Consider the following 21,098-nt stretch of genomic DNA (forward strand, 5'->3'; position numbering starts at 1 on the left):
ACAGTGCCACTGTGAAACTTCTTGCTCAGGCCTTTTGGTGAATGTATGTATGCATTTTGGTCTTTTTCTCTTTTTTTCTTTTTGCACCCGTGGCATATGGAGATCCAGGGCCAGGAATTAGATCCAAGCCTCAGTTGCAACCTGAGCCACAGCTGCGACAACGCCAGATCCTTAACCTGCTGTTCCTGGCCAGGGATACAACTTGCTTTCCAGCGCTCCCAAGATGCCACGCATCCTGTTGCACCACAGTGGGAACTCCCACGTATGCATTTCTGCTGCAGGTATGATTAGCTGTAGTAGATACTGACAAGCAGTTTTCTGAAACGGGTTAAACCAATTGATATCTATCCCCAACCTCCTCACAAGAGTTCCAGTTGCTCCACACCTTCACTTTTCAGTATCAAGTGGTATATTTCTTAAATGAATAATAGCATTGTTTAAATTCAGCTCTAGTACTAGACAAGCATGAACATGGCATGAAAATGAATGATCTACAGATATGTCTGTGATGCATCATTAAGTGACAGAAGCTAGTTGCAGGCCCATATGTAAAACTTGACTCCATTCATGAAAATTGTGTGTGTGTGTGTGTGTGTAAAAGCAGAGGCAGGCCAAGTTCAGAAGGGGATGAATCAAAGCCTCCTATGATAGTGGTCACCTCTGGGGAGTGGCGTTGGAAGGCATAACATTAAATGATGAGATGGAGGATGATTTTTACTTTTGATCTTGCCTTTTTCAGTATTTTTAAAGTGTGAAAAAACACTATACGAATAAAATAAATTTCTCCATCCCCATGCCGCATGCCCCACACACCTAAAGCTGGCGGTCTGACCCTGTCTTTCTTGTTATTCCCAACATTCTCTCCTGCTCTGGAGTTACCCCAGGCAGGGCCTTGGGGACAAACCTCTTGGACCCTGTAATTTCCTAGGCTGCGGCGTGTCATTAGAAGATCTGGTACTGATGACACGAGGCCTAGATGCACCAAAGATTCCAGACCCTGATGGGACAGGACAGCCCTGGAGTCATGAGCGGCCTTATCAGAATCTGGGCCTCCGGATGGATCTTAACCTTGAGGAAAGAAACCGGAAAGACTGCTCTTTCAAAGCTGCAGCCTCCCATTGGAGCAAAGGACTCAGAGCAAGGGCCATGGAGTTAGGGAGACCTGGGCGGCTCACTCTGCTTCTCCCTGGGCCTCCATTTCCTCACCCGTAAGATGGGATAATGACAACTTTTACCTTAGAGATAACACCAAGTGCCTTGCTGAGAGTGCTGGCACAAATTTGCCTTCAATAAATGCAGGCTGTTGCTCTTATTATGATTGTGCTGGCATTGTAATCATCACCCCAGAGGAAAGTTCTGTATATACTTTATTTATTTATTTAGTCTTTTTAGAGCCACACCCACGGCATATGGAAGTTCCCAGGCTAGGGGGCCAATCGGAGCTATTGCTGCCAGCCTACACCACAGCCACAGCAATACCAGATCCAAGCAGCATCTGCAACCTATACCACAGCTCATAGCAATGTCAGATCCTTAACCCACTGAGCGAGGCCAGGGATCGAACCTATGTCCTCATGGATACAAGTCAGATTCGTTTCCACTGAGCCATGATGGGAATTCCTGCATATACTTTTTGAAGAAACTTATGAGAATTCACTCTTTCTTTTTTTTGCCCATGGCATGTGCAAGGTCCTGGGCCAGGGATTGAACCTGCACCACAGCAGTGACAACACCAGATCCTTAACCCACTGCACCACCAGAAAACTCCCAAGAATGTACACTTTCTCTTCACAATATTATAAAATAAGTACAAACCTACTTTTCTTGAGGGAAGAACTGAATCCACCTGAAACTTGAATGCAGTTGCTTCAGTTAGAAAGATGAGCTAGTCATTCAACACTGATTGATCCAAGGAATAGTTGTCAAGTGCCCACTTTGTCTGGGACACCGTCCTAGATACTGAGGATATGGTAGTAACCAGAGGGGAGTCGGACAACAACCAAGACAACAAACAGATATAAAATAAAGCATTAGGATTTCCTGCTGTGGTGCAGTGGGTTCATGATCCAGCTTGTCTCTGTGGCGCTACCAGTTCAATCTTGGCACAGTGGGTTAAGGATCCAGCCTTGCTGCAGCTGGGGTGTAGGTGGCAGATGTGGCTCAAATCAGGCATTGCTGTGGCTGTGGTGTTAGGCCAGCAGCTGCAGCTCTGATTTGATCCCTAGCCTGGGAACCTCCATATGCTGCAGGTGCTGCCCTGAAAAGACAAAACAAATAAATAAATAAAATCTTTTTTAAAATGCATAATACAATACACATCCTGCAAAACTGTGCTATGAAGAAAAGTAAAGCAGGATAAGAGGAGCTATGTACTACCTGAGGATTCTAATCAATGTGGTCAGCTCTGCTCTGGAACTTCCTCTTCTTTGGCTGAGTGAAGAAGCCCAGGAGGGCCCTGATCTTGGCTAGGCTGGCCACTGACACTGGCCTGGGTTGGAATTGTCACTCGATCCTATGGAGAAGGGCAGTCTGAGGAGGAGGGTGGGGCAGGGCTGCTAGTGGCTTTTAGGAGGTGAGGAGCAGGCAAGCAGGGGGTCTGGATCACATGGGGAGACTGTGCTCTTGAAGGGCAACCAGCAATCCCTCCAGAGTCACTAGGGAAGAGGGTCCCTCAGTTTGTGTCAATCACATCAGGTCATTGCAAAGCACCTACTAGGTCTCGTGGGTTTAGTGCTATGCAAGGTGTGATTTAAGTAAGTATGCGAGCCGGTGCCTGACCTCAAGGACCTCCAGTTGTGCTGGAGATATAAGACCAACCTCCATGAAAAGAAGAAAGCAAGATAGATTGCATTGAGCCCCTGAGTGCAAGGAATAGGCTGGTAATGCATGAAAGTTGCACCTTTCTAGCCAGCTGCCGGGCTGGTGCCTTTCTCAGGGATCCAGGCTGTTTTCATCTCATGCCTCCATCATTTCAAAACATATCTTCTTGGCCCTGGTGACAGCAAGAGAGAGCAAGAGCTGGATCACTGCTTATCAGTTCTTTAGTGCTTTAGCCCAGATGGGCATGTGGCACCTCCACTCAAAACCCATTGGCTAGAACTAGTCACATGGCCCCAAACAGACTGCAAGAAAGGCTGGGAAGTGGGGACCACATGGCTATGGATGAGAATGAAGTGTTTCTGCAGTAGACCAATCATTGTTACCAGGACCTAGCAGGTTGACGGAGGAAAAGGAATTTGAAAGGGGCATTGCACAGAGCAGGTGAATGCCATGCTCCGGTGGGGGGGAAAAACCACAACCCTGGGATAGATTTCAGGAGAATTGCCTGGCCACATTTTGGCTGGGGGTCTCAAGTAAGTCATTGATCTCTTCCATCCTTAGTTCCTTCTTCTAAAAGAGGGATAATCAGAGCTCCCATCCAGAATCTTTAGGAGAACGTGTATGAAAGGGCTCTCTGCACCGCTCAGAACAAATGTAATATTGTTACCCACAAATTAGCCAGATTTTCTTTCAGGTTCAATGCAATCCTAAGGGACACATTCTGTTTCTACCTCTAGGTCTTCTGGGTCCTGCCTGTAAGTCCAGAGCATAGATTCCATTGCCTACTTTTCCACCAAAGCACCCACCTGGGCCTGGGACCACGGTGAAATCAATACCGCGAACAGGGACATGTCCTTCAGTCTTGTTACTTCACTGCGTCAAGGACTTTCTGTTATGAGGCAGAGAAAACAAATCTGACTAGGAACAACGAGGTTTTGGGTTCCATCCCTGGCTCGCTCAGTGGGTTAAGAATCTGCCATTGCCATGAGCTGTGGTGTAGGTCACAGACGCAGCTTGGATCCTGCGTTGCTGTGGCTGTGGTGTAGGCCAGCAGCTGTAGCTCCAATTGGATCCCTAGCCTGGGAACCTCCATGTCCTGCAGGTGCTGCCCTAAAAAGCAAATAATAATAATAATTCACATTACATTTGCATTCTACTCATAACATAGATGGACTGGTCTTAGGATGACATAATCATATTCTTTCTCCCTCAAATCTCCTTAAAATGGCAGTTCCAGAAAGTGCTCCAGGTTTACTGATCAGCTTCACCTGGCCCGAGGCACCTATGTCTATGCGATGAACTTGGGGCGGGGGATCTGAGATTGGTAGGGGTCTGAGGTCCTGTGGGTTTTTTATATTATTTATTATTATTATTATTATTATTAGGCCTCCCCGTGGCATATGCAGTTGAGGATCTTTAACCCACTGTACTAGGCTAGGGATCAAGCCTTCATCCCAATGCTCCGTAGACACCACCAATCCCATCGTGCCACTGCAGGAACTCCTCCTGTGGCTTTCGAATCTTGAGGACGTCTCATGGTACAGGCTCCCTAGAAAGAGGCTTCCAGCTCCCTAGTCTCTGGGGCTCCACTGGGCACCAAATAGGCCCCACAGCGAGCCCAGCCTGGCACCCAGGCTACATGCCCTCACCCACCCCCTACCCTCCAGTCAGTGAACTGTTCCTGAATTAATCAAAGTGCTTCCACTGGTGCAAACTCACCCAGGGCTTCCTCCAGCAGCCACTTTGTGTTTGCTAGATTAATTGCAGCTGGGGGACAGGCAGGACTCCATTTTTAGAAAATCATTTCTTTCAGAAGGCGAGGGGCACTTCTGGTTGGGGAAAACTCCTGAGCTGGCAACTCGGGCCTGTGGCTCCAGCACCAGGAAAACCTGGGACTATGCAGGTAGCTCTGCTCATGGGCACCACCCGGGCCCACGCCACCTCCTTCCCCTCCCGGGGTTGGGCCACCCCAGACCACCTGCCCTGGCTCCCACCAGCCTTCACTTCTCGCTCTGGCCTGGCCTGGCCTGGCCTGGGCAGTTTGTTGACACTCTGAGCAGCAAGGAAGCACCCCAATATTGACCCCCCACACACACACATACTGCTAATTGGCTTAGTCGATTGTCTTCTCTCAGCCCCCTTGCTGCACAGCCCCTGCCTATGGCTCCAGGTGAAAAAGAGGGTTGGGGACCCCTCTACGCCACTGCCTTGAATTGAACAGCTAGTAGATTAAGTGCCATGGAGTTTTTTGTAGGTCAAAACAGATAGGACTTCCCGTTGTGGCTCAGCAAGTTAAGAACCCAACTAGTATCCATGAGGATGCAGGTTTTATCCCTGGCCTCCTGTGTTGCCACAAGCTGCGGTGCAGGTTGCAGATGCGGCTCAGATCTGGCATTGCTGTGGCTGTGGTATAGGCCAGCAGCTGCAACTCCAATTTGACCCCTAGCCTGGGAACCTCCATATGCTGCAGGTGGGGCCGTAAAAAGAAAAAGGAAAAACGAAACAACAACGAACAGTCAGATATGAGGAGTCCCTCCTGGTTCAGCCTAATGAGCCCACAGCTAGCTCTTCAGTGCATTCCCCCCAATCCCCCTCCTGGCCCCACCATGCAGGCATAAGGCCCACTTTATGTTTCAGAAATTGAGGTTCAGAGAGCTTAAGTGACTTACCCAAGCGAGCACTCAAACCTCGGTCTCTCTGACTCCAAAACACAGGACCCTGAGTCACATCCCCTGAGTCAGACCCCCACCCACCAGCCCGGCACGCGTTGGGTCACCGTCTAGGGCTGTGCCTCCAGCATAGCTGCAGTGACTACACGCAGACGGCTGGAAGCTCCTCTGGAGGCTGAGCGTGGGGGCCTAATTGTCAGGAATTCTGTTTGCTGTGGGCTTGGGTGCAGTTCCATCCTCTGCCCCCTCAGGCTGTACGTGGGTGTCCTGGGCAGATCAGTCACCTGGAGAGGGTCTGCTCTTCCGGGACCGGCCAAGCCTGCCTGCCTGGTGCCACAGTGCAGGCCGAGGGCGCACACACCAGGAAAATCCAGCGTGGTACACACAAATCTGTACAAACGTCGGGTGGTGTTTCCATTGGCAATCAGATCGGCTTGATCTTTTCAGACCAGAACTTGTTTTAGGGAAAACGTATGTCCAACTCCGTCACCCTTGACCCAGGCCTGCCCGTAGAGATGAGATAGTACAGAGGTGATGAAATCCGATGCTACCACTTACCAGCCAGGGGACCTTGGGCCACTCCTTAACCTCAGTTTATTCATCTGTAGAATGGGGCTCATGAGACCGGTATCTGCTTATAGGATGGTTATAAGGATTATAGCAGATAATCCCAATGTAAAATGCTTGGAACTCTGCTTACCACATAGTCACAACACAATCAGTCTGGCTATTAGTATCATTATTTCCATCCCAAACTAAGCCCACAGTTCTGGCTCTCCCTCCCTCACGGGGACAAGCCTTGTGCCAGAAATTGTTAGGGCAGTGGATCCTCAGAGAGGTCCCAGCTGAGACCCCAGAGTGCCAAAAGCTTACTGTTCAGTGGGGGAGAGAGGCTCTTACACCACTGATGTCTCTTTAGAGCAGAAATTTGTAAGAAGGAGGCTTCCTGGAGGAAGTGTGGTCTGAGCTGCATCCTGAAGGGTGGGACAACCCAAATGAAGAAGGGACTGGATAGTACTTGCTCAGAGGCACGTAAACAAAGTATGTTTAAAGAACTGCAAGTCACTCTGCCTGCCCGGGACAGAGGGGATGTGTGTGTGTGTGCACACGTGTGTTATGTGTGTATGTGTTATGTATGTATTCTGTTTAAGTATGTATAGGTGTGTGCCTGCTTTGTGTTATATGTGTATATGCATATGTGTTGTGCATGTGTGTTATATGTGTGCATGTTGTGTCTGCATGTGTATGTTATGGGTGTATATGTGTGTGTTATGTGTGTGTGTTTGCATGTGTGTTATGTGCATACATGTATGTTTGTTGTGTGTGTGTTATGTATGTATTCTGTATATGTGTGTATGTGTATGACCGCTTTGTGTTATATGCATGCATGTTTATGTATCGTGTGTGTGTGTCTGTATATGTGTGTGCGTGTGTATGTTATGGGGTGTATGTGTGTATTGTGTGTCTGCATGTGTGTTATGCGTGTGTATGTGTGGGTCTATATATGTATGTATTGTGTGTCTGCGTGTCTGCGTGAGTATGTGTGTGTTAAAGGGTGAGGCTGGCAGAGGCAGATGCTGAAAGGGCACCTGGAACAGAGGAAGGAAGGCCAAGGAGTCACTAGAAGGCCCTGGACTCAATCGTACTAGTGGGGAGAGAGCAGGGGCCCATACGTGAGAAAGCTTTGCGTTGTATAATTATGGGTAGAATGAGGCAGGGATCTGGATTTCTGTGTCATGGTGGGGGATGGGGCAAGGGAGGTGGGAGAATCTGGCTTCTGGCCAGAGCAGCTGAGGCATCCACAGGTGGGGGGAGATGAAGGCACCGGAGTAGAAGCGATGTTACCCCGAGGACAGGGTGTGGCCTGAGAAGAGAGCCCTGGGCAGAAGCCTATGACACACCCCCAAACCTGACTGGTGAGCTGGGAGAGGAAGGAGAACCAGGAGGCAGGAGAATTCCCTCCAACGGGGCATCCCCTCCTGCCCTCTGCTAATCCACATTCACCTGGGCTGCAGGTCCTCGCTCCTCTGAGCTCCGTGTGGTCCGGGGTACGCGCCCCTCCATCTGTGCTGCTGGCCACTGTCTGGTGTGGGCAGCCTGTCCCCCAGCACCACCGAGACCTGGGTGCTCCCTACAGCAACCCCGGCACTTCGGAGGTTCCCGGGGGGGTGCCCCTGGTTATGGTGGCTCAGGACCAGGTTCTGCAAACTTGGGGTCTTCCCTAAGTATCCCTCTTTCCCTAACCCAGAGCCAGCCACCCCATGGGGTCCACAGGCACTCAGACCAGTTCTAACCTCATGGGGCTGAGAGTTGAGTCCAGGTGACTGAGGCAGGTGGGAATGTGCTGCTCCCATAGCTCCTGCCTCCAGAGCCAGAGGTTCTGCCCATGCAGCATGCAGAGCAAACAATATGGGGCCCCCGGTACCCCAACAAACTGCATCAAATAATGTCTCTATAGGGTATGGACCAAGGAGTGATACCAGAGTCGGCCCCCAATCCCCCCCACCCCTAAAACTGCACTCCCTGGCCCAGTGACCTTGGGCCAATCTTTTAACCTCCCAAAGCCTCCATTTTTGCAGGGGGTCCTAGTGAGGATTAAATAATTCCCTTAAACTCTTAACACCATGCCTGGCAACCAGCTAAGCCTTCAATAAATGGTAGCTATTATTATTATTAAAGAGCTTCCTGGCATGCTGATGCAAGTTAGAGCAAAGGAAAATGCCTTTGACAGCTCCCTAATGTAACACCTTCCACCCCGCCCCTCCTCCACTGCTACCACCCGGGAGTTAATTAGAGCCCTCCTTGGGTGTTTTCCAGACATGGGATTTTACGCTTATTCTAGGTTGCAGAACTAGAATAAATGGAGGCAGGTTTTAGTTTAACTGATAAAAAGCTGCCACAGGAGGTAGTGAGCTCCCCATCACCTCTTGTGAATAAGCTGGCCAAGATGACCATGTGGCACTAACCTCTGGGTCATAAAGCAACAGGTATTAACATTCTCAGTACACAAGTGGATGACAATTCCTGCGAATTAAATGGTGGTGCCGGTAGGCTGTGATGCATGGTGTCATTTGGCAAAATGAAAAATTGGTGATCCTATTTGGTCCCTCCAAAAAACGTTTTCTGAAATTGTACTGGTTTGTGATATCCAAAATCTTAAGCCCCACTTCTAAGAGAGCCCCTTCCTGGGTCTAAGGTTCAAGACCCCCTGACATAAGCACCTAATCGGGTGCCCAGTTTGGACCCATTTCTTGCACAAAAGGCCTTGAATCTAAAATGTGGATCAGGGAGTTCCCATTGTGGCTCAGTGGTAATGAACCTGAAGCGTATCAATGACATTGCAGGTTTGATCCCTGGCCTTGTTCAGTGGGGTAGGATCCGGAATTGCTGTGAGCGGTGGTGTAGGTTGCAGTCGTGTCTTGGATTTGGTGTTGCTGTGGCTGTGGCCTGCAGCTGCAGCTCCAATTGGACCCCTAGCCTGGGAACCTCCATGTGCCATGGGTGTGGCCCCAAAAAGCAAAAAAATAAAAATAAAATAAATGTGGATCAGATCAAGGAGTGGATCAAGAGAGCAGTGGAAATCCCAGGGGCAGTTCTGAAGAGGTAGGTTACCAGCAAGTGCCACTGGGGCTGGGCTGAGTCAAGGGAACAGCAAACTGGAGAGAGTGCAGTGTAGGAGCTAGACTTCTTTTCAGTCCTCTCGGAGTGTGCAGTACAGAACTTCGCAGACCCAGGTGGCCGATTCCTCCTACCACCAGCACAGCCTGTGCCTCATCTCTACTCCAGGGCTTCAGCCCTCAGGGAAGCTGTCCTGGAACCCATTGTGGCAGTGACCTTCCTCAGGGAAAGGTGCAGTAGTGTCAGGATTGAACATACAGCAAGGAGCTGGCAAGCAGGAATCAGATGGACCCCAAGTTCTTAGGACTATACCTCCTCTTCCCCTTGCCCATCATTCAAAATGAAACTCTCTTTACTAAGCTCTTCAAGATTTTTTTTCTTTTTTTTTTTTCAAGGCTGCACCTGCAGCATATGGAAGTTCCCAGGCAAGGGATCAAATCAGAGCTGCAGCCACCGGCCTACACCAGTCACAGCAGTGCCACGTCAGAGCCACATCTGTAACCTATGCCACAGCTTGCAGCAACACCAGATCCTTAACCCACGGAGGCCAGGGATGGAACCCACATCCTCATGGATATTATAGTTGGGTTCTTACCCTGCTGAGGTACATCAGGAACTCAACTTTTCAAGCTTTGAAAAAAGTCACCTGCTTTTGTAACTCAGGGCTCCCTGAGGTTGACAAATTCAGGACACCCACCAACTACACTCTAGGGTTACTGCCTTATAAGAAAGGTGCTATCTGTGCAGGTATGGCTCTTTCTAGCATTCAGAGAAGACCAAGTTCTTTTGGATGTTTCTCCCTTCTGTGGTCCCCCCCTTTCCTCCCAACCAAGCACGAGGAGACACCAACTGTCCTGGATTCTGCACCTCCCCACTCCCCTCCTACCAGGAAAAAAAAGGAGCTGGAAGACAACAAGGGAATCAAGTATACATTTTAAAAATTGTTTAATGGAACATAAACTCCTTTAGAAAAACATTCAGCCAGGTGATAACACCCATAGAAAAAAACACCAATCTTGTGTTTATCTTTTTTTAATTTGGCATTTGTTATTTGCATTTATATTAAAGCAAAGTGCATCTTTTCTTTATTTTTGTTTATACACATTGCACAATACATAAATAATGATGCTTATAAAACGTCTTCATATTTACAAGTAATAATATATTTATATATAACATAAAATACATTTTTTCTTTAATAAATCTCAGGTTTTTTTCAGGAGTCCTTTCTCTCTCAAAGCACTACAATGCTAAATTTCCAATGAGAATGCTTCTCTTGTTCATTTAAACCTTTGTAGTTAGAAAAATAGCTTATGTTAAAGTCTAAACATGCTCATTGAGCTAAGAGCAGTGTCAACGTATCATCCGAGTGTATGAGTTGTAGAAGAAATGAGAAGAGTTAGGGGTGTCAGCTCAGGATGGTACCTTGGGTTACAATGGACCGAATCCTTCTTGGTGGGAAGGGGGAGCGGGGGGCAGGGGGGTGCTGCTCCCCTCACTGGTCTAACAGCAGAGCTCAGCACACAGGCTGCGGAGGGAAGGAAAATGCTGAGCTGGTTTTCTGAATCCAGGAAAAACCTGATGTAACCAGGGACGGGGAGAGGCTGAGGGGCCTGAGAGGGCACTGGGTGAGCAATACTGTAATGGGGCTGCCCCGGCAGCCCTCAGGAAGTCCATCTCAGAGACAATCCAGGAGCAGGTGGCCAAAAGAGAAAGGACGATGGCAGGGAGGTGGCTGGAGGGGGCGGGGGCGAGTGAGACAGCATGGGAAATAGGTTCTGGTTCGGCTTCTTGTAGAGCTGCTTCGAAGAAGCCTGCGGACAGGCCAATGTCCTAGGAAGGGGTGGCGAGGGGCAGGGGGGCTTCCACAGGCTGGGGACACAACCTTGCTGCTGGCAGCTGCTGGGAGACCTGCTGCCCCACTGCGCAGGTGCAAGGGGCTAGAGACACAGCTTGGGAGCATTCGTAGTTAACAACACAGAGCACACCGCCTCCCCCATCTACACTCACACACGCGCACACACTCACTCACACATAAGCCCTACTAAGGGCTACGATGACCCCAAGGTTGGGGCCTGCTCCCCATTTACACTGTGTTTGGTGGCACTGATTTTTGCTTCCCCTTTTCAGATCTGGGTGTTCTGCCAACCTTACCACTGCCCACCCCTGCCCCCGCCCCAACCCGCCCCGAAGAGGAAAAAAAAAAAAAAAAAAAACCAACAATTCTTTTCATAAGCTATTTCTCAAAGAACAAAACAAAACATAACATAAACAAGAACGACGAGAGGAAGGAAAAAAAAAATGACCAAAGAGTTTGCATGAAAAGCAAGCACTCAGGAGGAAAATCTTAGCAGCAAAGTAGTTTGGACTGGGCCCGCTCGGCTCCCGCTCTGTCCTCTCCCCCACGAGGCTACCGGCTGTTGAAGATGACCTCCAGCCAGCATGGGCAGCTGCTGATGAACTGCCGGGTGTAGCACTGGCCCCAGCCCTTCACGAAGCTGATCTGCACGGTGAACCCAGTCCACGGCTGCTGCATGAACTCGTGGTCGTTGGGCCGCTGCAGGCTGTACGCTTTCTCATAGTCAAAAGCCTTGATGGAGAAACCGGGGAACACTTTGTGTACCAACAGCGTCCTGGAGTCCGGGTTGTCCAGTGTGGCTGACTTGATGAAGATGGGGTAACTGCTGCGGTTGTACACCCACACGCCATCCACTTCCCGCGTGAGCTGGATGCCACAGCCGATCTTGCTCCGCACTTTCTGCACCAGCTGACTCTTGTTGTCCGAATTGAGCTGTCCAAGGCAAAAGCCATTCCCCTGAGGTAGATCATAAAAGATATCCAGGGAGGGCTCCTGGACACAGTAGAGCCTCCCCACTCTCGTCTTCTCCTCCCAGTATGCCACCACGCACCAGTGTGACCGATCCCCAGGCTCCAGAAGAAGTTGGGAATCTAGAAGACAAAATGGCAGACATGGTGGGTGATGATGGGGACTGGCATTTTCCTCTTCCTCCCAAACCAAGATGACGTGCACATCCGCACTCCTGGGCCGCCAGGCCCACTGTTTCTCAGTGCAAGACAGAAAGAGATGATAGGGCACTGGATGTGCCACAGGCTGTACAGTTCCCCTATGGGGGGCTTGGAGATCTTAACCCAGTGATGGAAGAGCGGGGCCTCTAAAGCATGGGGGTCCCTGATCCCTCTGCTCCCCCGCATCCTATCAGGAACCCAGGACACCAACCCTACCAGTGGAAGCCCCATCCCTGCAGAATCAGAAGCCAGGACCACTTAGTAACTTAGTTGGAGGGCTTACTTTTAGGGCTGGGAGAGGCCTTCTAGACAGGTCTAAAATTATAGTCCTTTAAACTGGATGGAACCTTGCAGGCCAGCTGCTCCAGCCCCTTGTCATCCTCATGAGAAAACCTGGCCTCAGGAAGTCTGTTGCTCAGGCCCCAGGGATGACACAGCCAGACCTTGACCCCAGGACCACCTGCTAAACAGTCTCTGTGCTTGTCACCCAGTCCTCAGATCAATGCCTTGGTCATCAGGGAGCACTGTCTGGGGGAAACTTTAATGGAGGTGGCTTGGGATAAAAATACCTATCTTCCTAATAGAAAAACAACTCAGTGTGTCTGTCCCCGGCAGCTCTGTACACAAAGGGTGAGCTCCTGTCAACACGCCAAGTCACAACATGCAACTTGGTGTCAGCCCCGACTACCTCCGGCCCAGATGGAAGATTGTGTGTCTCAAGTGGGTACAACCATGCCTTTGGGGGGGGGAACCCTCCTCCTCCTCCTCCCCCTCCCTCCCCAGAAGCATCTAGACTGGGTGTCCTCCCCCTCCTTCTTCCGTCCGCCCCTGGAGGCCCCACCCCGGCTTTCCTAGACGTGCTTTCTTCCCACGGCAGCCAGCAGGGGAGGCTGGGGTGAGTCTGCTAAGGTGATTTTTCCTGAACAGGCGCTTGGAGGTCTTTTAAAAGGGAGGATATATGGAAGCCAGGGGGCCCCGGCGGCTGGCATTCCGACTCTTCCTCAAGCTGGAGCCGGCGGGGTAGGCCTCAGACTGGGAGCCATAAATCTCCCGAGCCCAGCCGGGCTGCAGGAACGCTGCGGTTTGTGGTGGCAGGGCGGAGACCGGAAGTCTTGTATTTGTTAACAAAAATGGGGAAAGGCAGGGGAGAGCAGGGCCGGCGGCAGAGCCCTCCTCCCGCCCTCCCTGTAAGCTCCTGCTTCTCTGTTACTGGGGGGCTTGGGGTTGAAGGCAGGGGTTGGCGGGAGGTGTCTTTTGCTCTGTTAGGCCTTTTTGATTTTTGGAAGCGATGATGGGTTATATGGCACAGCGGCTGGGGGTTGGAGGAGGGCTCAGGCCCCGCATCCCGCCATCCCCGCAGGCCGGGGAGCCAGGGCAGCTCAGCATGCCAACTCCTTCCAACGTTTCTAGGCATGTTCGGGCCTGGGAGCCAAACCAGGCAGCTCCATTAACTTTTTTTTTTTTTTTTTTTTTTTAAAGCAGCAGCCAGTCTTGCATGGAGGCATCCTATGTATGAATAAGTCTGTACAAATGTACTACCCATCGAGGCAGCCACCAACACCCACCCTGAGTGGCAATCCCCTAGACACCCCACCGGCTGGGACAGCTACAAAAATGGGGAAAGCTGAGGGGTCCTTCCTCCCCTCAACCCCAACCCCATGAAATATCAACACCAGAAACTTGGTCACCTGCGTCCCCCATGCATCTCTAAAGCTCAAGTGTGGGAGAGGCTGTGTCCATGAGCATAGTGTGAACGCACTTCGAGTGTGTGCTCTGTGTGTGTGTGTGTTTGCAAGCACACACCCGGGAACATATGGAAAAACGAGAGGGACCAGGGCTCCAAGCTGAAGGTGACTCGTCAGGCATTAACTTGTTTCTGCAAAGTATCCATCAACTGCTAATAAACTCGCGAGCGCTGGCAATCTTTGAACCCTCTTGCCGAGGGAGTTCAGCTCTGAAGGCTACACCAAAGACCCATAACATCCATGTAAATAAAAATGTCCTGGCAGCCAAGTTTGCTGAGGGAGGAGAAAGCCCTTACCTGCCTGCCTGTCTGAGCGGGGAGGGTGTTTGGAAATATAAGCTATCGCTTATGCTCCCAACTCGGGACAACAAATTGGCCTGGAAAGGAAGACTCGAGAGTTGCTGGGAGGAAGGTTCGGGAGACCCTTGGGGGAGCCTCACAATACTTTGTTTCATGGAGCTCCCCTGAAACCTGGCACCCGCTGGAGCAGGGAGGTGAGGCAGGGGGAGGGGGAGGAGGAGGACAGGGTCCTAGGGATCAAATTGCCCCGGTGCCAGGCCCACAGACAAGGGATGGGGGGCCTCTGTGGGCTGAGGAAGCTGGGCGGGGGCAGAGGATTGAGGTCGCCCAGCGGAGGGGAGGGGAAGGGGGGGGGCCTTCTGGCGGGTTTCTCTTTCATCTGTGCTGCCCGCCAGTCCACCCAGCAATTTGCTGCCAGACATCCCCTGGAAAAAGCCTTTTGCTGTTGAGGTTAATGGCCCAGCCCAGATAAACAGCAGCGTGTGGGTGTCCCTGGATGTGAATAAGGCCCCTGAAAGCCCACTTGGTGCCCTAATCGGGGGCAGCAGGACCCCCCCCCATGTCACCCAGCAGCCCCCTAGCACCCTGATATCTCTTTTCTTTTGCTCCTCCTTGACTTTATCTGAGCCAAAAAGCAGGCTCTCAGGCAAAACCAGTGCAAGAGAGAAGGTCCCTTTTACATGGCACGCTGCTGGGGGCCTGGTACGCAGGGCTCCCTCCTTTGCCCTGAACGACCTGCCGTCTGGGCTCATTTCTGGGAAGCATGCAGCGACATCTTCAGAGAATCAGTTCCCTAAATTGGGCCCACAGCCCACTAGCATCTCCCCACAAAGGTCTGTGCTGACGCCCAGCTCCCAGGGGCTTCCCAGGCCTCCTTGAGGTGAGCAGCTGGGAGGATCTCGCCCCGAAAAGTCCCCCTGATTACAAGGACTAAGGAAGCGCCTTCGTATCATGGTGGTTGATTCTCAGCCTCCAAAGGCAAAAACTCGCAGTCCCTTGTTAATTTCCCTCAGCTTTTATAACCGTTTCCGGCATTTCCAACAACTTCTTCTCTCCCGCCTCAGAAAACTGTACAGGGGCTTGTTTTAAAACTGTATTTGTGCATTTTAACTCATCCAAAAGAAAAGCTGTGTTGTAAAAAGCTAGCTAATCAGATGCCTGCTCACAATTTTTTCTTTTTATTACAGTTTAGGGAATTTTTGGAGCAACCCCAGAAAAGTGCTGAATCGGCCTAAAATTCCTTTCAGGTTGTTTTCCCCCCTCCCCTTCCCCATTTCCCTTAAAGCATAAAATCTACCCTTTAAAAGGAAAGGGGGAGGCGGGGGTGGAGAAGGGGAAGGATTTCGCCTCGTGTTTGCACTTGCATTAGGGAAGACCACTTAACGAGACCTCGTACAAAGAGTTATTTAATTACCCTGGTCATGAATGAACAGACCAGACCGTTCTAGAAGGCCAGAGGCTCATGAATGAATCTCCTGCCTGGGATCTCAATGGCACAGGGTGACCAGACCTCAAGGCCCCAATTTAGGTAAGAGAGATATTTCCCCCTTTAAAATTTTTGTATTTGAAGGTGTGAGGCAATGAAGAAGAAAAAACCTGGGGGTGGGGGTGGGAGGAAAGGCCAAGTTCAGGGCCTCAATAGTACTATTTCTGGTCTTCAGCTTAAGGAGGCAACCAGGAGGCCAGAGAGGCAGAACTGTTTTAAGACACCCAGTGGGATTCTGAGAACACTAGAAGTAAGGCCGTCTGACCTGAGCTTACACACAGAGGGGGTGCTGATGGGGAGGGGGTCCCTGAGATCCTGACTTTTCAGGACAGGGACACAACTGAGAAACCAAGCCAGCCCAGATGGGGCCACAGCAGCTCGCACCCTCGGAATCCAATGAGCCCCATGGCCAGGGCTCAAGGTGGCTGGACTAAAAGATGGGCAAAGGGAGGTGGGTCTCAACCCGATCTCATCTCTGCAAGGCGCTTGGATTACCAAGGGATTACTTCTTTTATCCAACCCTCTCATTATCCAGCAGTCGGGTGGGTCTTCGAGCCCCTTCCCCAGTGGTCCTGCACAGCAGCCGGCTGGGGTGGAGCCGGCGGAAATGACTGCCTCACGCAGGCTGATGAGGGCAAACGAAGGGCACAAATGCAGACTCAGAAGTACAACCCTGGAACGCAAACATTGCCACGCCTCACCCTCTCAGGTCCAGGGTCCTCCCTCCTCGGGACTCCCGGCGCCACCACGGTTGCCTCATCCGTCCTGCCCCCTCCATCACTCATCTCAAAGGTTAACAGCACCCGTCAGCCCGGCTCCCCACCCCGGTCAGGAAACGGGCTGTTCTGAGAGCAACCGGCCCACTTCAGGGACAAGGACTGAGATAAAAGGACTCGGTACCACTCCGTCCTATCGACTCTCTCATCTCAAATACAATTAACAAAGACTCTTGTTGGGCTCCAGTTTTCAGGAAGCAAATGACCGAAAAAACTAAAGCAAACATAAAACCAGGCTGGGGTGTCTGGGCTCCGTCTGGGCTCCGGGGTCAGCTCTCAGCCACGTTTGCCACCCCATCCGGGACACAAGCAATGACGCCACCGCCGCTCCCTCGGGTTGTCGGGGGAGCAAAGACAGCTCTGGGGTTCAGAGCAAGCAACCCGGGTTGTGTGTGTGGGGGGTGAAACAACCTCACTCTCAGTTAACTCTGTTACCCAGAAAATGCGCAGATCCAACCCATCACTACCACCTGAGCTCCTTGGACAAATGGAAGGGAGAATGAATTCTGGCTGGTAGAAAGCAGGATGGAAAAGTTGGATTTTTTTTTTTCCTTCAGAGCTCTGCAATGCGGGTCCGGGTGGCTGGGCTAGGGGGCAGGCAGGGGGTGGCACAGGTTCTTGCCTTCAGAAGCCAGGGTGCTTCTTCAGGTGCCCTGGCCCCAACCAGCTGAGCTTCCCAAGTCTCACTCCTCAGGGAGCCCCACCCCTCATGGGTGGACCAGCTATGGAACCAGACACCCCCTCCTCAAACCTGCTTCCCCAGGGCACCTTGGCAGTGACTTGAGCTCATCCTTGAAATGAAGCTCACAATGGCAGCCTCACCGGCTGTTGTGATGTGATGAAAAGCAGCCAGAGGGCCAGGCCTGAGCTGCAGCTTCACTGGAAACTCTCAACTCTTAGGGGGCATATCATCTCTTAGGTTCGAGAACGCTCGGAAAACGCTGACCACACTCTTCGCCCCCCTTACCCCACCCCAGGTGGGAGAATAGTTCTGCGCTGGTACTTAAACCTAATGAGCCCTTCTGGCAGATGCTCACAGAAAAGGCACGCTGTGAGGCAGCACAGCATCACCATCCATATGTTAAAGGAGGGGAGACAGGCACACATCACCTGCCAAGAACTGGGTTCGAGGCCCGTGTGAGCTGTGGGTGGGCAGCCACCTCAGGCCCTTAAAGCCACCAGCCCTCTCCAAATACTAGAGATTCAGATATGTGTCCTCCAGAGCACACTTTGAAAGTGTTACACCTACTGTGGCCCCGAGTGTGGGGTTCAGCTCCTTCACACCAAGAAGCCAAGAGAGTGAAAGGGCTTCTTTGCCAGCACGCTGCTGCTCTGTGACCTTGGCCAAGTGGCTCTGCCCCTCCAAGCCTCAGTCTGACCTGCCCATAACTACCAGGCAGAGGGGCTGGGGTAAAACAGCCCCAGGGGCCCTCTTCTGCCTCTGATGGGTCTCTGGCTATACTTTGGGATTCACAGATGTCTCTGGTCAGTAAGAAACATCGCCGGGTCCATTTCTTTTTACTACCTTCTAGAGAGGCAGAAAATCACTTTGGGGAGCAGGGCACCTTTTTGCATTTCATCTGCAACCATCAAACAAAAACAAAACCAAAAGGCAAAAGAGATGTGAGTCAGAGTTTGCTGTGTCCATCTCTAAATCAAACTTTACAAAAACTTTCAGTGAGTCTACAAACATGTTCTTTCTGTCTCAGGGGAAGGCGAGCCCCCTCCTGGGGTGGGAGGGGGGTCTCCTGTGTCATCATCACACTCCCAACGCCCACCCAGGCTTGGTGCCCTAAAGTTCCTCACCCACCATCATCCTCCTTCCTCCTGCAAACTCCCAGAGCTTACATATTTGGCAGATCCTGCTCATCTACAAGACTGATTCGTGACTGTGTCTTACAAATTGTGATGAGTAATCAGTTACTAGAGCTAAAATGTACTTCCCTGCTCCCCCAGCGGGCCCCACCCCCCGCTTCCTGAGCCCCTCAAACAGCCCAAGTCTGAGGCCCCCGAGCCCCCGGGGTCCCTCCTAAGAGCAGTGTTTTGCCATCAGAGGATATAATTGAGGGTAGCGCCGGGCAGGGGAGGGAAGCCACACAAATCAAAAGCTCCCATCTGTCTCGCCAGCCGGGCTGACGCGGCTTCCTGCGCCCCAGCCTTCAGCCATGCAAATTATAGCGTGTACCCGGCTGCCTGCCTTCTGAGGAGGCCAGCTCTGCCCGGCTCCGAGAGGCCTCAGAGGAAGGGTGGGGACGCCCAGCCCGGCCAACTCCATTCATAATATTTACAGTAAATGGGCCTCCCTGGCTGTTGGTTAGTGTGCATCCAGCCTCATCACTTCTCAAGTCTGCATTTCAAGTTTCTTCCACGCCACGGGTGCATCACTGAGTTCCCGCTGCCACCCCCAAAGAGCTGAGCAGCTCCATTCAGGAAAGAGGCTCAGACACTTGCACACACAGAGACCGCCCCCCCCATCTGCTCACCTGTCCACACCCCCAGGTAGGATCCTGGCCACTCCCAGGAAGACATAACAAGGAAGGGGAACATCCCACAACAGAAGGGTGTTCAAGGATATTCCCGTCACATCTCTAACCCACCCACCTCCCACCTGCAGAGTCTAGAAATCCCTCCGAATTCCACACCTGGACTCCCAACTGGGGCTGCGCTTCCACTTGCAAAGGCAAATCCAACCGAAGAACCTTCTCTTAAAGCGCTAGAAAGTCCCTCATTTTTTTTTTCTTTTTCTTTTTAGGGTGGCACTGGCGGCATATGGAGGTTCCCAGGCTAGGGGTCCAATTGGAACTACAGCTGCCGGCCTACACGCAGTCACAGCAAGATGGGATCCAAGCAACCTCTTCGACCTACACCACAGATGACGGCAACACCAGATCCTTAACCCACTGAGCGAGGCCACGGATCGAACCCGCAACCTCATGCTTCCCAATCAGATTCGTTTCCCATGCGCCACGACCGGAACTCCTCCTCATTTTTTTAAATTAACATCCCTCTTCTTTTTATTAACCATCTATAAGTATGCTGCTACATGTTAAAGAATCTTAATAAACACAGCTGCATAATAAGCCACAATGTGCCGAAAGACACAACTCCCAGAGGTACAGAGCAGTTTCTGCCTGGTTCTGCGGGTCTAGGGGCTCTACTGGAGCTGCTTTTTTGCTGTGGGCCTCCATTTTTTTTTTTATTAAAATATAGATGACTGACAATGTTTCTTCAAGTTCTGTTGTACAGCAAAGCGACCCAAGCACACACATGTCCCTGTGCTGTAGCATAGGATCCCAATGACCATCCATTCCAAACATAAGTTTGCATCCAAACCCCCCACAAATGGGCCTCGATTTACTAGAGCCCCGCGCTGCCCTGACCTCTGGCTCCCTGAAAGGTAAGACAGCCTCAGACGCAGGCCCTGCCCCCACCCCATTCCCCCCACAGCTCCACTCAGCTCAACTCAGTTTTTTCTAGAGGGTAGAGAAATCGTCCAAAGATGTGGAAAAATACAGTGAGAAACAAAAGTCCTTTTCATCCCTCCCCTCCCCCAGCTCCCCTTGTTCCATAACAATTATGAAAACTGTTGGTTGGGATGGCATTTTGAACATTTACTGCATTCCGGCCAATAAATTCCAGCGCAGGATCTGATGGAAAAGCCTTCGCTCTTGGGCCAGCTCCCCGGCTCCCCGCCCCCTGCTCACTCCCAGCCCTCATTCCTTCTTCCTTTACAACCCAACACCAGGGCCCAGCCAGGCCAGGGCCGCACTGTACTTACAGGGAAAAACAACAGTACGACAGACTGGAGACAGCGTGCAGACTGGAAAAGTTAATCATTACTTCTGTCTGCCTCTGTAATCTAATCTCCCTGGCTTTGACACACTCACTGTTCAGCCATCCGGGCCCTTTCACCCCCAAAGCACCAGGACCTCCTAGGCCTGGGGCTCCCCCCTCCCGCAGGCCCTCCCAGCCTCAGCCGACAGCTCCCCCACCCTGGACCCCCGCTGCTCTCTGCAGTGTGCCCCACATTTCAGAGGACTCCAACCTGGCTTGTATTACCACAGAGAGCCAGGCCTCAGACGTGCCCCCCCCCACTCCTGCCCCAGGGCTCCCCTTCAAGCCCACCCAGTTGCCCCATGGGATCTGTGATCTGTCTACGCAGACATGACCCTGCCTCAACAAACTCCACAGAGAACTACCACACGGGCGGCAATTTCACCTCTGGGTATGCAGCTGTACTACTCACAACTGCCCAAAGGCAGAAGCAACTCCAAGTGTCCACTGAAGGATGAATGGATTTTATTTTTTTATTTATTTTTATTTTTTGTCTTTTTGCCTTTTCTAAGGCTGTTTCCCGAGGCATATGGAGGTTCCCAGGCTAGGGGTCTAATCAGCGCTGTAGCTGCCAGCCTACGCCAGAGCCACAGCAACGCAGGATCCAAGCCGCGTCTACAACCTACACCACAGCTCACGGCAACGCCGGATCGTTATCCACCGAGCAAGGGCAGGGATCGAACCTACAGCCTCATGGTTCCTAGTTGGATTCGTTAACCACTGCGCCATGAAGGGAACTCCTGTACATACACATTTTAAAAGGCAACGCTGACACATAACTACAACCTGAATGAATCTTGCAGACATTATGCTGAGCAAAATCC

The 21,098-nt window shown here is 51.4% G+C and overlaps 1 protein-coding gene and 1 long non-coding RNA gene across 4 annotated transcripts in view; one reads left to right on the forward strand and one right to left on the reverse strand.

Annotated features, from left to right (window-relative positions):
* Window positions 1-10,035: 10,035 nt before the first annotated feature.
* SMAD7 (SMAD family member 7) overlaps window positions 10,036-21,098 on the reverse strand; it is a 31,134-nt gene continuing 20,071 nt past the window's right edge. For all 3 annotated transcript variants that reach the window (XM_013992844.3, XM_005659454.4, NM_001244175.1), the window contains one exon: window positions 10,036-12,056. In XM_013992844.3, the coding sequence (XP_013848298.1) occupies window positions 11,518-12,056 (539 nt within the window). In that variant the 3' untranslated portion in view covers window positions 10,036-11,517. The remainder of the gene's footprint in view (window positions 12,057-21,098) is intronic.
* On the forward strand, window positions 12,959-18,115 carry LOC146406277 (uncharacterized). Its single transcript, XR_014808652.1, has 2 exons — window positions 12,959-13,029; window positions 13,617-18,115. It is a non-coding gene; the product is annotated as an uncharacterized LOC146406277 (long non-coding RNA).

The sequence above is a fragment of the Sus scrofa genome, chromosome 1 (genome assembly GCF_054392235.1).
Source record: "Sus scrofa isolate SSC_HxYL_T2T_F1_AM1 chromosome 1, Sscrofa_HxYL_maternal_Yorkshire_Landrace_v2.0, whole genome shotgun sequence".
Classification (NCBI taxonomy): domain Eukaryota; kingdom Metazoa; phylum Chordata; class Mammalia; order Artiodactyla; family Suidae; genus Sus; species Sus scrofa.